At 44.3% G+C, this 15,673-nt stretch overlaps 1 protein-coding gene and 1 long non-coding RNA gene across 9 annotated transcripts; both read left to right on the plus strand.

Moving 5' to 3' along the window:
* Positions 1 to 5,967: 5,967 nt before the first annotated feature.
* LOC120641302 (glucose-6-phosphate 1-dehydrogenase, cytoplasmic isoform-like) lies at positions 5,968 to 13,022 on the plus strand. Of its 7 annotated transcripts, none has more exons than XM_039917355.1 (16): positions 5,968 to 6,267; positions 7,294 to 7,498; positions 7,797 to 7,882; positions 8,153 to 8,201; positions 8,273 to 8,453; positions 8,938 to 9,095; positions 9,178 to 9,246; positions 9,545 to 9,603; positions 10,108 to 10,144; positions 10,438 to 10,509; positions 10,778 to 10,925; positions 11,134 to 11,229; positions 12,041 to 12,111; positions 12,209 to 12,324; positions 12,518 to 12,563; positions 12,672 to 13,022. In XM_039917355.1, exons 2-16 carry the CDS (start codon positions 7,322 to 7,324, stop codon positions 12,840 to 12,842), a joined length of 1,536 nt encoding a protein of 511 aa, XP_039773289.1. In that variant the 5' UTR covers positions 5,968 to 6,267; positions 7,294 to 7,321; the 3' UTR covers positions 12,843 to 13,022. The 7 variants fall into 7 exon arrangements, with proteins under 7 accessions (XP_039773289.1, XP_039773291.1, XP_039773292.1 ...); XM_039917357.1 differs by having other exon boundaries at positions 5,979 to 6,267; positions 7,280 to 7,498; XM_039917358.1 differs by having other exon boundaries at positions 5,999 to 6,267; positions 7,297 to 7,498.
* A 621-nt stretch (positions 13,023 to 13,643) lies between these two features.
* Positions 13,644 to 15,327, plus strand: LOC120641308. Of its 2 annotated transcripts, none has more exons than XR_005662217.1 (4): positions 13,644 to 13,857; positions 14,058 to 14,156; positions 14,914 to 14,994; positions 15,099 to 15,327. It is a non-coding gene; the product is annotated as an uncharacterized LOC120641308 (long non-coding RNA). The 2 variants fall into 2 exon arrangements; XR_005662218.1 differs by having other exon boundaries at positions 13,644 to 13,809.
* Positions 15,328 to 15,673: the final 346 nt, after the last annotated feature.

A 15,673-nucleotide genomic window follows, 5' to 3' on the forward strand; every position in this document is an offset into this window, starting at 1 on the left:
TGATTCTATCTGGCGTTTTGGTCGTCACTTCCCGTTTTCCCCATCACCGGGCAGCATGTAGCATGATGGGGGGCCTGACGTGAGATCGGCATGATGCAATTTTCTTGAATCGTAGGCGACCGAGGTAGGCATCCAGGCACCAGCCAGTAGGCAGAAGCAAAACGTGAGGGATCTGGCAATTGCTCGTCCAAGGGAACATGAGCTTTCAGAATGCATTTGTACCAGCATTCAGGCCTCTCTGAAGTCTGAACAATTTTTGTTTGCTGGCATCTCGGGAGGAGCCTGCTGCGTGCCTTTCGCGTAGCCTAGGTAAAGGTTGGCTTGGAGCTGCCGGCTTGAACGGCTTTGCCGGCTTGTTGGCGTAAAAGCTACTAGCAAAGTTTGCGTTGCAGCCTTGCAGGGGTGGTGGTTGGTCGGCTACGAGGATAGGCTGATAGCAGCCGGCGGATGCAACGACTCCTCCCGTCGTCCGACCACCAGTTCATGTTCCCGGCCTGGCGGCCTCCCGGGGCCGGCGCTCATAGTCAAAAGTCAGGCAAGGAATCCGTTTTCAAGCCTCTGCCAGTCTCAGCCGATGCGCTGAAATTTGCAAAGACACCCGGGCAGCAAATACCCAAAAGTCCGTGGACTCCGACGCAAACCAGCCGACGAGAACAAAAGAACAAAAAAAACAAAACTGGCCTTTTCCGACTCGCTCAGAAAAAAAAAGCCGCGGTGCTGCTGGCTGCCGCTTCACAGGTCAGTCTTTGTTTAGATGCATAAAGTATTGTAGTATTTTTATTTGTATTTAGTAATTATTATTTCGTCATGAGTTAACTAGATTTAAAAGATTCGTCTCGCACATTCTAGACAAATTATATAATTAGTTATTTTATTTAACTACATTTAATACTTCATACATACGTTAAAAGATTTGATGTGATGGAAAATTTTGTAAAATTTTGAAATTTTGAAGGAAACTAAACAAGACCTCAGCAGATCCATCTACTTTGCGGTCTGGTTCCTGGGAAGCGCTTAACAGCGAGTTGGGTTGTACTTGATCCCTCTTTTTTCTTCAGAGAAAAAAAGGCACAGGTTAACTTTTTTTTTTAGCAAGGACACGGGTTAACTGATCACCTGGACAAGTCACATAGGAGCTCCAAAGTCACACACAGTCCAGCATTTAGTCAAAGCGGTGGAGCTTTATCCAATAAAAAAAAGTCATCTCCATTTCTTTCCTCTATCTCCTGCCGATCACAAGGGCCAATGGTCATGGTAAAAAAATATATTATTTTATTTGGAGCACTGGGTGGCGGGTGCAAAACAGAGCGGTGGTGCTACGGAGCACCCCTCCTCCAGCGTGTGGCAGCAGGGAATCTTTCTCCGACAGCCCTTAGCAGCCCCCCCACCAAAAAAATTTGCACGCTGGAGCTGCTCTAATGGTACGGAAACAACAGTGGTGCTCGTGCGCCAAACGGCCAAGGGGTTGTTTGGTTCCAGAGGCTAAACTTTAGACCATGTAGAATTTTAGTATTTAGAAGTATAAATAAAGATTAATTATAAAACTAACTGCAGAACCCTATGGTTAAACTTCGAGACGAATCTAATGAGATATATTAATCCATAATTAGCGAATGGTTACTATAGCATCACTATAGCAAATTATGGATTAATTAGGCTCATTAGATTCGTCTCGCGAATTAGCACTCAGCTGTCAAAAAACATTTATAAATAGATTTTATTTGATACTATAAAATAGTAATATTCCTTTTGATGTGACAGGGACTTAAAAAAGAGTGTAAAATGCATTGTAGATCCATAAACTTGCACAGCTATGCCAAATAGGTCCATCAACAACCAAACCAAACCAGGTATCTGACCCCTCAAACTTGCGAACCCGTTCACTCTAGGTCTAAATGAAAAAACCAACTCGGTTTTGCTGACGTGGTCTTCCTATCCCACATCAAACTTCGCAATTACACCCCTGGGAAAGCTTCAATTTGAAAATGGTCGGCCGGCGGCCGCAGCATGCAATGGCCGAGTGGCTCTCGCCTCCCGTGGGCTCCTCGCCGTCTTAAGCCGCGTGGGCGAGATGCCCCGACACCCCACTCCCATTTCCACTTCGCCGGCCTCATTTCCCATCTCCTCCTCGCCCTTCTTCTTCTCCAGCGCGAGCAGGGCGATGCCATTGCTGCTCCTTGCCGCGCCGCCGCGGCCATTTTCTCCCTCTCCTCGCCATCGAGCTTCGCCACCACCCGCTCCATCTCTGTGCGCCACCGGAAGCTGAAGCCGAGCCCAGGTGAGCGCCTAATCGGCGATTTCGCCATCGCCGCCGCTGGCTGAGCTCTGGCAACCCCACGCCTCACCGCCGTCGTCATAGCTCCGACCTCCTTCCTCTCCTTTTTTGCGCGCACCGTATTTGCCTTGCCATGCCGGTGCTCTTCGTATAGCTAAAGGCACCGCTCCTGCCGTAGGTTTGCCGGAATGCAGCTCGCCGTCGACGCACTCGCCGCTGCGCCGCCATGCACGCGGCCAGCTCGCTCTGCTTCACGCCGCTGTCACGAAAACCCTAGATTGGGCTTCGCCCTGTTGCCGCGATGCTCACGCGCGCCACGCCGGACCTCGCCATCGCCGGGAACGGCGAGGCCGCCACCGCACCGCGCCGCCGTGCCGCCTCTCTCGCCGCCGCCATAGCTAGGCACCCTGATAGCCGCCATTAGCTAGGACATCGAACTCGCATCATCGAGAGGAGTGTGATGGTGGTGCTCGTGCCGTCGGAAAGCTCACCGTCGGCGACATCCGGCCGCACGCCATTGCCGCAAGCTCGCCGGAACACCACCGTGCCGCCGCTCGAGCACCACTACCGCAGCACCGCCCTCTCTAGATCACGCACATGTCTCGCCACTACTCGCTCAACCTCACCAACCTCACCGCACCACCCGCAGTGCCATTCGACGAAGGTAGGAGCCCGATTTGGGCGTTTTTGGTCGCGCCGCTGCCGCCATAGCTCCAATGAGCTCGCAGCTCGTCGTGGCCGGCCGCTGGCGCTGCCGCTCAGTCCCTTCTCCCTCGCGTTCATGCGTCGCCAAGGGGTGGCCAAGCTAGTGTTGCCGCTCGTGAGAGCTGTTCCACCGCCGCTCTGCCGGGACGCGTCCGCATCGCCGTCGCATCCTGCGCGCCGCTCGGCCGTGTGCGGCTATGCTTCACTGTCACCGCTCTGCGCACTAGCCCAAACCCTAGCCCTCCGCCAAGGTCCGCCTCGTAGCCGGATATGGCCGGCCGCGCGGCTTCACCGCCATGCCGTGCCGGCGCGCCTCCGTATGCCACCGCTGTGCCGCCATTTTCGCCGTCGATGCTACTATGCTGGAACCCCAGCCGTTGGCGAGTTCCACAGCCATACTGTGCGTGTGCTCTATTCCATTTCGCGACTAGGGACTCTATTTTCAAGATTGATGTGGGACAGGAAGACCATGTCAGCAAAACCGCGCTGGTTTTGGCATTTGGACCTTGAGTGAACTGGTTCGCAAGTTTGATGGGCCAGATACCTGGTTTGGTAGTTGATGGACCTATTTAGCATAATTGTGCAAGTTCATGGATCTACGGTGCATTTTACTCTAAAAAAATCCCTGTAACCAAACAAGACCCAAAGCACATGAAGTGTCGCAGATCGGGCTGTTGCTCCATTGCGTAGTGGATCGAGGAGCACGTAGTACGCCGGGGCCAAAGAGGGAGGAAGAGGCCGAGCTGGCCGCGGGCGCGCACGTGACCCACGCGCCCTTGTCGTCTACTTCGTTTTCCTTCCGAGCACCGCAGCGTGCGGACAGCGAGAGGAGAACCACCACCAGGACCAGGAAACCACACACCGAGAAGGCGATGGTGATGGCGACGGGGTTAGCCGCTTTTACCCGTAATACTACTACTTCATAATATGTAGTATAAAAAGGATCTAATCATCCATTAGAAGAAATAAGATTATTATTAGTAACTTAATATAAATAGAAAATAATTTTTAGATTTTCTTTGCTCTTTAGCCTCAATACGTGTGCCCCTTCTACCATCGAGACTGCTGCCCCTTGCGACACGTGCGTCTGCCTTCGAGACCGCTGCCCTCGCAATTCTCGCACACTCTCCCTTCCAGGGCGCCGCCTCCTTCCCTGGCCCGCGTGTGTCGGGCATTGTTGTTGGCGCCCGCTTTATTGTGCGCATGATCATGAAAGAAAAAAGGATAATAATATTTTCCATATTATCTTTATACTACCCTTTTGTATGAAGTATACTACCTAATTTACTATTTCATACCACTAATCAATATTTTAGTAGTATAAAATAAATTTGGACTGTACATTGTCTACATACAAATCTTTTTCAAAAAATAATATACGGTAGTAATGTGTGCAAAAAATCCACGTCCACCTTACGGGGAGCGGGCGAGTGAAGCCAGCACGCCACGAGGAGGTCACGTGTAAATCCACCTCTGACGAGCCAACATGGCCCCGGACGGAGGCCACCTCCTTCAATGGCGGCCGTAACGCGCCGCATGTTCTCGCGGCAGCGCGGCACATGGATCGGCCGAGGACGGAGGACCCATGGGCGAAGGGGCCACGGCCCACACAGATCTGAACCGCACGGAGATCTGTCTCTCTGTGAGCTGGAAGGGGGAAGAGCAGAGAGGAGGGGGAAGATGCAGCTGCTGGGAATAGAAGGCATGGGCGCATGGCCGCCGGTACGAGGACCAACTGCGATTATCGCGTGCCATGATCAGGGTTAAATAAATCGATCGGTCCGGTCAAACCGGCGCGGTCCGGTAGCGGTTCAGATGCCCGCAAAGTATACTAAATAAATGTTTGTATAACATATTTTAGTCTAAATGAACCCTCCAATCCTCTTTTGTACTATTTTTATATTGTATTTGTATACTTTTATATACACATTTTTTTTGTTTAACTTCAAATCCCCGCAAACTATACTAAATGAATGAATTTTTGAGAAAATTTGACACTATTAAACTCGTCGCACCTTGAAGTATTTTTTAGAAATTTTTTATTTTTTAAATTCAAATTTGAATTTTGAATTTGGACCAGTTTAGTACCGGCTCAAATCGGAACCGGGCCGGACCGGTCGGTAAACGGTCAAACTGGACCGGTTCCCACCGGTTTGGTGAACCCTGGCCATGATCAGGATTCAGGAGTTTCTTCTCGGGACGATGGTGCTCTGATCTGATCATCAGACGAACCCGTGCTCACATGCCCCAGCTACGCTTCGTTGCTGTCGGGCCAACAAGGCTAGGCTAGGCTAGGCTAGGCTAGCAAAGACATTTCTTTAGGCTGTGTTTAGTTTCCTTTTTCAAAAATTTTGGAAACAAAATTTTAGCATTTAGAAGCACTAAATGAAATCTAATTATAAATTTTTTTACATAGATGGGTTCTAAATCGCGAGACGAATCTAACGAGCATAATTAATCTATCATTAGAGATTATTTACTGTAGCACGACGTTGTCCAATCATGACTTAATTAGGATTAAAAGATTCATCTCGAAATTATACCCGGAGTTATGGAATGAATTTTGCCAGTTATCCACACTTAAAACTTCTAATTAGTGGTCAAACGTTCGAAATTAATGTAGTGTTGAATTTTTTTTGGAATTTTAAGGAGAACTAAACACGGCCTTACAATGGTTTTCTGACGAACCCGTGAAACATATGCAACCACACAGGAACAGAATCCGTTGCTGCTCGAGCCGCACCTGCACTGCGTGCTGAGATGACTGTTCGTCTTCCCGGCACGTGCAAACGGGATCGTCAACGTCGTCGACACGCCCCGGCCGATCCGCTCGTAAGTCAAAACCCACAGTTATGCTCGTCGCTGCTATGGTTTGAATTGATCACCCACCGGTATCGCAAGCGAAATCCAGGAATTAACAGGGGGCGGCACGTAAACGCCCCCCGCCATTAACTTTCCTCTACCGTTGCCAGTTTCCATCCCGCGCCAGGCCACCGGCTTTGGCGGAACCGGGGGGGTGGGGGGGCTCGCGGTTGGTGGCGCAGGGCACGCCGGCACGCGGTGTCGCGCAGGTGAGGCGAGCCGGGGAAAGGTAGGTAGGTGCCGGGCAGGTAAAAGAAGAGGGGGGAGACGAAGCCAGGCGACAGCAGGGGGAGGCCGCCGCCGTCCGCGGTATAAAAACGGGCGGGCCGCCGAGGGAGACCAGCCGAAGCGGCGACAGAGCGCCTCCCTCTCCCTACCACCCGGTCGGCTCGGCGCTCGCTCCCACCACAGAAATCTCGCCGCTGGTCAGTGATATCTCCCTCTCCGGCCTCCACGCCCGCCGCCTGCTCCTCCTTGTCTCCTCTTCCTCGTCGCGAAAACAAAAGGGCCGCGCCTTTGCCTGCTTCTATAGTTGCATGTCGCTCTAGATTCTTCTCCTCAATCGCTAACGGTTACGCGGCGGCGGCGGCCGCTCTGCTCGCCGCGGATCTTGAGCTGCTAAAGTTGCAGATCCTTTTTTTTCTCACTTCGGTGGAGGGTATTATGTCAAGCCGGTTTGTCTGGGTTTTAGCGGTTTTCTCTACTCGTGGGATTCGTGTGCTCGCCTCCGATTGTTCTGTCGATCTGTTTTTCTTGTGGGGCAGGAGGTGGTTCGTTTTTGCTGCAGCCACGAATTCCGAATTAGCGAAGGTTTTGGCATATTAAACTGGGATGCTGTAATTTTAATTTCTACTCCTACTATCAGGCTGGACCACAAGTGTGTGTGTGCTTCGTGTGCATTTGTTACCTTAAGTGGGTTTAGCAAGCATAAACTCCAAATCTAGTGATGACTTGCACTGCTCCTTTAGATATTAGAATATTAGATTAGAGTTGACCTCTCGGGTTTAAGTGGATACTGCTATGTTGACCTTTAGATATGGTGCTTTTAGTGATCTCTGCAGCTAGAGGAATGAGTTGAGATGCTTTTTCGAGGATACAATAAGCTGACTACCTTTTGGGATGATACAATAATCTGATGTGCTTTGTTGTCCTAAAAAGCGCGAGTCATGCCATTAGATCTGATTCCCTTAAAGGGAATGAAAAGGAGTGCGATCTTATAAGTTATAACTGATCCTGCCCAGTTTTTGTATCCAGTTCTGAGATTGCAGTAGTTGACATTCTAGCACAAAAGAAATGGCATTGCATTTGCATGGAACAACTACAGTCTACAAAAGTTATTGATGTGCCCTGCTAGCTTATTTTGTTTGTTGCTGGATATTTCATTAGCAGTATGAAAATACTTATGGTGACATCAATCGTATCATCTCACTTGGTTAGGTGCATCATTGTAGCAGGTAGAAGAAGCTCGTCCTGTTTATCATGTCAGGAGGATCAGGGGGGTCTTCACCACCATCAAGGCGGACCAGCTTTAATTCTTTATCTCGAGACCTAGACCTTCCTTCAGAACAAGGGTGTCTCTCTATTGTTGTACTTGGGGCTTCTGGTGACCTTGCCAAGAAGAAAACTTTCCCAGCACTCTACCACCTTTTCGATCAGGTATCTAACTGCACTTAGCACTTACAATTCCTTCTACAATTTAGACAAATTTAAGCTGTAATGCACATCCAGTTGAGCCACTATTTAGCAAGTAATCAATACTTTCTCGGGATGACCATATCACAATTACGAGCACACACACTTGTATCTTTTTCATGTTCAAGATATGATAGTGTAGAAGACCATTGTATCTTTCTCTTTGTAGTTCCTGTTTTTAAGAATATGTCTAGTTCTGTGGTTGATAATTATTATCAAGTTCATTAATATATTTATTGAAGTTAATATTCATGTGTTACAGGGATTTATACAGTCTGGCGAAGTGCATATATTTGGTTATGCTAGATCAAATCTTTCTGATGACGGGTTAAGAGAACGCATTCGTGGGTAAGGTTTTCAGCTGGAGCTAGTTCTTAGGTTGCATACACAGCTGTTTTATTGTGCAAAGAGTTTCCCTGTTTTCCACACCAAGACATAAAAACTTGTATGTTTCCATTTTATTGCATTTAGACATGTGTAACCTCAAAATAAATATTGCTTTGATCTGAAATGCAGTGTTTATATTCCTAGATGTTCTGCAGCTGCATGTGAATGAAAATTGAAAATGCATGCGCCTTTACTCTTTGAAATCCAGTCACAGGTGTTCTTTTCATACAGATATCTCAAAGGAGCCCCGGAAGAAGATCTTTCAGAATTTTTGCAATTGGTAAGTTGTTATTATAACTACACTGAATTAATTATGTGTCACAGACATCATTATGGTAATTTGTGTCTCAGATAAAATATGTCAGTGGTTCTTATGACAATGGGGAGGGATTTGAGAAATTGAACAAGGCAATATCAGAGTATGAGGCGTCAAGCAAATCAGAAAGCTATCGCAGGCTCTTTTATTTGGCATTGCCTCCATCTGTCTACCCTTCAGTGTGCAAAATGATCAGAACATACTGCATGAATCCATGTAAGTTTATTCCGTGTTCTATGTGTTTTTTTAGAATTTTGATAAGCTGTTGCATTTTATTTGTTTAATGAACAAACAAGCATGACGAAGTTAGTGAAAGTTAGTGAAAGCTTCAGCTTCATCAACATCTGTTTCCTTTTGCTTTTCTTAGAGCACCATAAACTTTTACATTGTTCTTCAAAACTTTTGGGTTTTTCTGTAGTAATGAGAGCATAACTATTTTTTGCTTTGGTTCCTACCTGCAGTTCATTTCTTTCTTTGTGTAGTGCTTCCATTGGAATTTAGGAAAAATAAACAACCTGTCAAATATGAATTTGTTTGGAAGGGATACAAAAGACATCCATGCTGTTTAGCAAAATAAATCCGGTATTGGTTCTCTTAGCAGTAATATGTAGATTCAAAAAATCGAGCAGCATACTACTGTACTAAATTGCACTGTTACATCTGTCAGAATTTGGGCTTCACATTAGTGTTGTGCGTGCAGCTTCTCACCCTGGATGGACTAGAGTCATTGTTGAGAAGCCCTTTGGAAAGGACTTGGATTCTGCAGAAGAATTAAGTGCCCAACTTGGGGAGCTATTCGAGGAACACCAACTGTACAGAATAGACCATTACCTAGGAAAAGAGTTGGTCCAAAACTTGGTAATGGCTGCAACTTTGCTTGACTTACTTTCCATTTTACTAACACCTGTCTAACTATTTTAAAACCGATCACATGTTACAGCTTGTCCTTCGTTTTGCCAACCGCTTGTTCATGCCTCTTTGGAACCGTGATAACATTGATAATATACAGGTAAGCTGATTTGTAGTCAGTAGCTAGCAGTAGGTAACTTTGTTTTGCTTCCTTGTACCATAAGTGTGGTTCCTTTATCATTCAAGAAGGCACTTTTGTAGTTTGTTTCGTAAATTGTTATACTTGACCTTTTTGTGTCTATAGTAGAAAGCTGCTGTATTTGACCGCTACAATTTACTACTGTTTGGAAGGGACAAAATTGAACCTAAGATACTGAAAGCATAAATGTTTTTCCATAAATAGTTTAATAAACTTATAATATCAACTACATGTCATGCTAATTAATCCAACCCTTCAGATTGTATTTAGGGAGGACTTCGGGACTGAAGGGCGTGGAGGATATTTCGATCAATATGGGTATGTACAAGGATTGTTTTCTCCTTATAAACACTAATTTAGTGTATTTCAATAGCATTTTTATAAAATTTTTTGATCTAAGACCATGCTCTTAGAAGCAAACATATCAATCTCCTTTGAAACATGCATGCATGGCAATGATGAGAAATTTTAGAAATATTTGAGGTGGTTGGTCCTTATTAATGGATAGATGTATTCTGTATTTGAAACTGTGGAAAATGCATGTTCCCCCTTGTTGCTTAAACTTGTAAAATCCAGGGAAGAAAAATACAATAATGGAGCAACCACAGAACTTGAAATAGCATGCTTCCCTTTGTCCTTTGAATTACAGAAAAGGTTTGTCACTCTCCTGTAATAGGTGAACAGATGAGTTAAGGATAATGAGTTGATAACTACTGGATGATACTGCCTCTATCACAGTGCTTAAACATTTTCATATTTTTCTCCGCATTCCTTCATTTTCTTTTTGCTCTATAAATATCTGACTCTGCTTTGTTGCTACAGAATCATTCGGGATATTATTCAGAACCATTTATTGCAGGTAAACATAAATAAGATGTTTTGAGCATGCATATGATATGATTCTGTAATTTTTACATAATGGCGTCCATCTTTAAAGTTTTATTATTTTAGGGACTGGATCACTGGACAATAAGGAACTCTTTTTTCCATACAATTCTTTCTACTTGTCATTCAGAATACTTGCATCTATGGTTTACATGCTTAACTTCTGTGGAATAACTAGCCGATGACAAAAATTTTTGAAGAGTAGTTCTGTATTATTGTATTTAGGAGTTAACACTCTCAGTTATAAATTTTTATTACTTTCTGCAGGTTTTCTGTTTGGTTGCAATGGAAAAGCCTGTCTCCCTTAAGCCTGAGCACATCAGAGATGAGAAAGTCAAGGTCCAATCTCTCTTTACTCTCTTCATGTTATTACTATATTGCAGCTCTACCAGTTCTCTTGGTGTGGTTTGATTTGCTCTCTGAAATGTAGCAGAAGGACAAACCTGGTTAGACTACAGGCCCTGACTGCCTTACAACTTTTTTTCCTTTTAATGAAATGACGCACAGCTCTCCTGTGTGTTCCAAAAAGAAATGTAGCAGAGTGTGCATCTTAAGGTTTTGTTGTTTGATTAGTGCTTAGAAAAACCAGTTTCGTGTCTTATGTCAGGTTCTGCAATCTGTGAACCCTATTAATCCTGAAGAGGTAGTCCTTGGACAATACGATGGCTACAAGGATGACCCTACAGTGCCAGATGACTCTAATACCCCAACTTTTGCATCTGTTGTTCTTCGGGTACACAATGAAAGATGGGAAGGTATCTCTTTCACCCACATAACAACTTCTTTATACATTAGAGTTGAAAAGGTATAGCTGGTATTCGAGAGAGAAAAAAAGGAATTGAAATACTTGCTCTCTCTCTCTCTCTCTCTCTCTCTCTCTCTCTCCTTTTGTTCATCATGCCTTTTTCTCTATCGTAGTATCCTTACTTTAAGTATCAGTCCTCTAATATTCATATCATGCAGGTGTTCCTTTCATTCTTAAAGCTGGTAAAGCATTAAACTCAAGGAAAGCAGAAGTTCGGGTGCAATTCAAGGATGTTCCTGGTGACATTTTTAAATGTATGTGCATAGAAGTTAATGTTCATGGTGTAGTTAGTTCATAGCTTACAATGGCTGCTACCTAATCAAGTATAACCTCCGTTCTTGAATATATGACGTTTAGGACAATCAAGTTAGTTAAAAATGAAGTAATTTGCTTGTCCTAAACGTCATATATTTTAGAATGCAGGGAGTAGATTTTAGTAGTTGTAGTATAAAAATGGAGAGTTCTTTTACATAACCAGACAGTAGAAAGCTAGATGGTCTTTCATGAGTTGCCCATGAGATCTGAAACTACGAAAGGATTGGATAAAGGTTTGTTGATAGTGCAGAACAGGTAGGACAGATCCATGCATGATATTGGGAAGCCAGGATAGTACTCACTTTAGGTTGAATAAAATACAATGTGCAGAAGGCATGGATAGATAAAATACTCACTAATTCACTAATCACTGAAGTTTGCCTACATTAGCTGTCATATAGATAAAATATGTACATAGTTAAATTAACTCAAGCCAGTGCTTTTCAAAAAATTAACTCAATCTGAGTTCAGCATACAAATTTGAATAGTAGGGTGGATGGACAAACCTCAATGAACACCAAAATAATATTGAGGATGATGATCTTGCTCAACTTATAGCTTCTTGGAATGCATCTCTAGTTGATGCTTTTGCAACGATATTAAGGGTGATGATGTTGCTCAGCTTATAGCTTCTTGAAATGCCTCTATGGTTAATGCTTTTGCAATGAATATCTTATTGGGTTTAATATGTCGTCTAAGTCAGAATTAGAGATCGTATAATTGACTGAATATTAATATAACCTGTTGAAGGTAAGAAGCAAGGAAGAAATGAGTTTGTTATACGCCTCCAGCCATCAGAAGCCATGTACGTGAAACTAACTGTAAGTTCTGATATTTCCTTGGAGAAAAGGAAATTTGATGGGATTTGAATGTGCAACAAAATTTCTAATATAATCTTTGAAAATTGAATCACTGCAGGTTAAGAAACCTGGTTTAGAGATGGCTACTGAACAGAGTGAGCTTGATCTGTCATATGGGATGCGCTACCAAAATGTCAAAATTCCTGAGGCATATGAACGCCTCATCTTGGATACGTATGTGTCATCCTTTTCGTTGTTCTAGCCTATATCTCTCTTCTTTACAAAGAAATTCTCTCTTCCCATCCTGGAATCGCATATAGCTCTGTATACACAATGTCTTATGCTCATATAACCTTGCAAAGCTTTCTTCTATGCAAACATGCTTCTCTTTATTGCATTGATCGTCTGATAATCCATGTTTCTGCAGAATACGAGGAGACCAGCAGCACTTTGTTCGCAGAGATGAGTTAAAGGTTTGTGCCATCCTGCATATTAATGTCCTTATGGTTATGGGGACTTTTTTTTCTTCAAGAACTCTCCTGATTCCTGTCACTCTTAACACCATACCCGTTGGTTCTCAGGCTGCTTGGCAGATCTTCACTCCTTTGCTGCATGACATTGACGATGGCAAGCTGATGGCTGTTCCATATCAACCTGGAAGTCGAGGCCCCAAGGAAGCTGATGAATTGAGCGCGAAAGTTGGTTATGTCCAGACCCACGGTTACATATGGATACCACCCACCCTTGCATAGAAGAGAAAGGTCTGTTTCCATGGCCTCATAGGAATTGTGTATCTAGGAAGAGTGCCCTACAATAAAGCCACGCATATATATCACCCAGTTTTCACTGTTACCGACAACCACGGCATTGTAATAATGTTGTGCTGAATATTCCAACTCCGATATGAAATAAAAATGCATGTTCAATCGATATGATGGAATGCTGTTTGCACCTGCAATGCTGATGGGCTGATAACAATGTTGGAATTGCAATATCCCAACAATACCTCCTGGCTGCAAGATAAGCAAACAGACGCAGATAGAAATTTCTGAGAATTCTGACGAGTGGAATTTGTGGGGCCCAACGCATTGCCTTTCAGTATCTTTGGTTGGCATGGCAGATAAAACGTTGGTGTATAATAAACAGCTGAAAAAGGAGAAGCAGACTAACAGAAGCTAATTTCAATTTAAACTTTCACCAGTCTCATAAGCTCATACAAACTTATGGTGCAGAGCTTGCCTGGAGGATTCGATTTAAAGTAGCATCTCTCAGCTACTACAGCTTTTCATGGTATCAAAATACATCTCCAGCTACTACAGCTATTTAAATACGAGTGGAATACTTCGATTTAGTCCTCTCTGCTTTTGGCGCGGGTTTATGTTTTGACGGGGTTTTAGGCCTCTCTGTCTTTGGCGCGGGTTTATGTTTTGTGGGTTTATGTGTCGACCGCATCGGAGCATCTGGACCGTTCGATTTCTAACGGATGGTCGGCTGTCGAGGAGAAGATTAGTAAGGAACCTTTTGCTGGTGGAACGGAACGGGCCCAACCCACCCAAATATCCCTCTACTCGCGGAGCCGGTTCCGCGCTCTCTCGTCCAACCAGGCCACTAGCTAGTCGCCGCCGGCTATAGCCGCAGCAGGAGCTCGCCGCCGTGCCGAGCCCGAAATCGCCGGCGCCCTACTTGCGAAGCCACGGGGCGCGCAGCATGAGGGCGGCGGTGAGCTCACCACCTCCGCACTGCTTACCTTTGGAGCCGCCTAATTTGGTAATTCGGCAGTGGTAGCATCGTTGGATTGTTTGCATGTGTAGTTCAATGGATTTTAGGTAGTAAAATAGGTGAATGCTACCCGCCTTTTCTGCCTAGTCACTACAAAATCTTAATATAAAGCTTTGTAATATGCCACACATTTGAATATAGTGTTATTAATTTGCTCAAAGGTTTCTTGACATTCATTTTAATTTCAGCAATGAATTGTATCCATATTCGCTGGCGTCGACACCCCGCATCCAGTGGATATGGATATCCAGAAATCCACTTTATGTGTATTCATATCCACTAGAAAGGTATGTGTATTCATATCCACTAGAAAGGTCAATTGGATATCCGCTATAAGTATGTGGCTCAACTTAACAGTGAGACTCGCTCCTCATATGCTATAAATAGAAGAGCTAATGCAAGCATTGTATTCATAAGAATCGGCACTCAACGTTTAGCCTTGAGAAAGCACTCGGGCCTAGCAATTTCCGCATCCTTGTTCTAGTACATGCATGATGGCTCCAAAAGTAGTTCTTCAAGTTATGGTCTTTGCTTTAGTTTTTAGCATGCTTGCCACGCGTCCAGCTTGGGGGGAGCAGGATTGTTATGCTGAGAAAGATGCAGTTAGAGCAACTCCAACAGATTGATCTTCCCCTTTCCTCTTTTCACTTTTTCTCAATATAGGGGATTGATGTTGAAAAAATCTACTCCAGTAGATTGATTTTTCATTTCTCTTTCCCCTTTATTTTTTCTCAATCCCCAATAATTTCTCTCCAATCCCCAATAGAAAGGGGAGACATCTCATCTCCCTTTTTATATAGAAAGGGGGGAAAATCAATCTGCTGGAGCAATTCTTCCATATATGTTGAAATTGAGAAATGAGATTTCCCTATATGGTGAGAAAGTGAAAAGAGGAAGATCAATCTGTTGGAGTTGCTCTTATATGCAAATGCATGAAAACCATCACGATTATTGGTGCTTATGTTGATCCGAGCAACAGATGTCGTGCAACTGTGCAAGTATCTGACATGGCTTGCATTTGTCTTGTCCTTTCCATCGATGAAGAACTTACTATAAGTGTTGCTAAACTACTTCGGCTTGCACGTCAATGTGGCAAGTTGGTGCCAGTTGGAAGCAAATGCGGAAGTAAGTACGAATACTATTGATTTTGTTTGAACTGACCTATTATCTATTTGCTAAGAGGAATGAAGAGATTTGCATGCATAAGATTAATGTCATTTTTGCCTCAGCTTTTACGATTCCCCCACTACCGCCACCCTCGCAAAGTGCAGATCCATGAGCTTTCGTTGATGCAAGGGGAGCGGCACCCAAGGAAGAATAATGAAGTGAAAGAATAACTATGTCGCCAGCTCTCTTTTTCTATCATGTATTCTGTCATGGCATGATAACAAAGAACAATAAAATTATTAGGGCAAAAGTTTGATGAGGCCCATTTATAGCACTTCTTTCTTTATGTAAGGCATGTATGAGTACACGTACAGGAGATAAATAAGTCTGGGAAGCGAACCACGACACCAGCATCGTTCGGATCCCATGAGCATCTAACCATGACCGGCATCATTGTCGGTCTGTTGCCATGGTAGCTAGATACAGGGGGTGGGGGATAGAGGAGCTCATTCAAAAATTTCCTACCCCACTGGCTTTATGGGTTTCTAGTGCGCGCATCGCGTGCACCGCGTACACTAATAAAAAACAGCCAAAAGTACAAGCTGTTTTTGCAACTGGTACTCTTGGCATGTATAACCAATTTATTTCTGCTATTATTCTATATAATCATGTATCGCAACAAAATTCTGGGTGTTGT

This window comes from Panicum virgatum, chromosome 7K (genome assembly GCF_016808335.1).
Source record: "Panicum virgatum strain AP13 chromosome 7K, P.virgatum_v5, whole genome shotgun sequence".
NCBI lineage: Eukaryota > Viridiplantae > Streptophyta > Magnoliopsida > Poales > Poaceae > Panicum > Panicum virgatum.

Excerpts from the sequence above, each read along its gene's own strand:
- LOC120641302 (XM_039917355.1), top strand. The coding sequence starts at position 7,322 with ATGTCAGGAGGATCAGGGGGGTCTTCACCACCATCAAGGCGGACCAGC. Across the intron at positions 7,883-8,152 it reads TTAAGAGAACGCATTCGTGG|ATATCTCAAAGGAGCCCCGG; the intron begins GTAAGGTTTTCA and ends CTTTTCATACAG. Across the intron at positions 10,510-10,777 it reads TCAGAGATGAGAAAGTCAAG|GTTCTGCAATCTGTGAACCC; the intron begins GTCCAATCTCTC and ends GTCTTATGTCAG.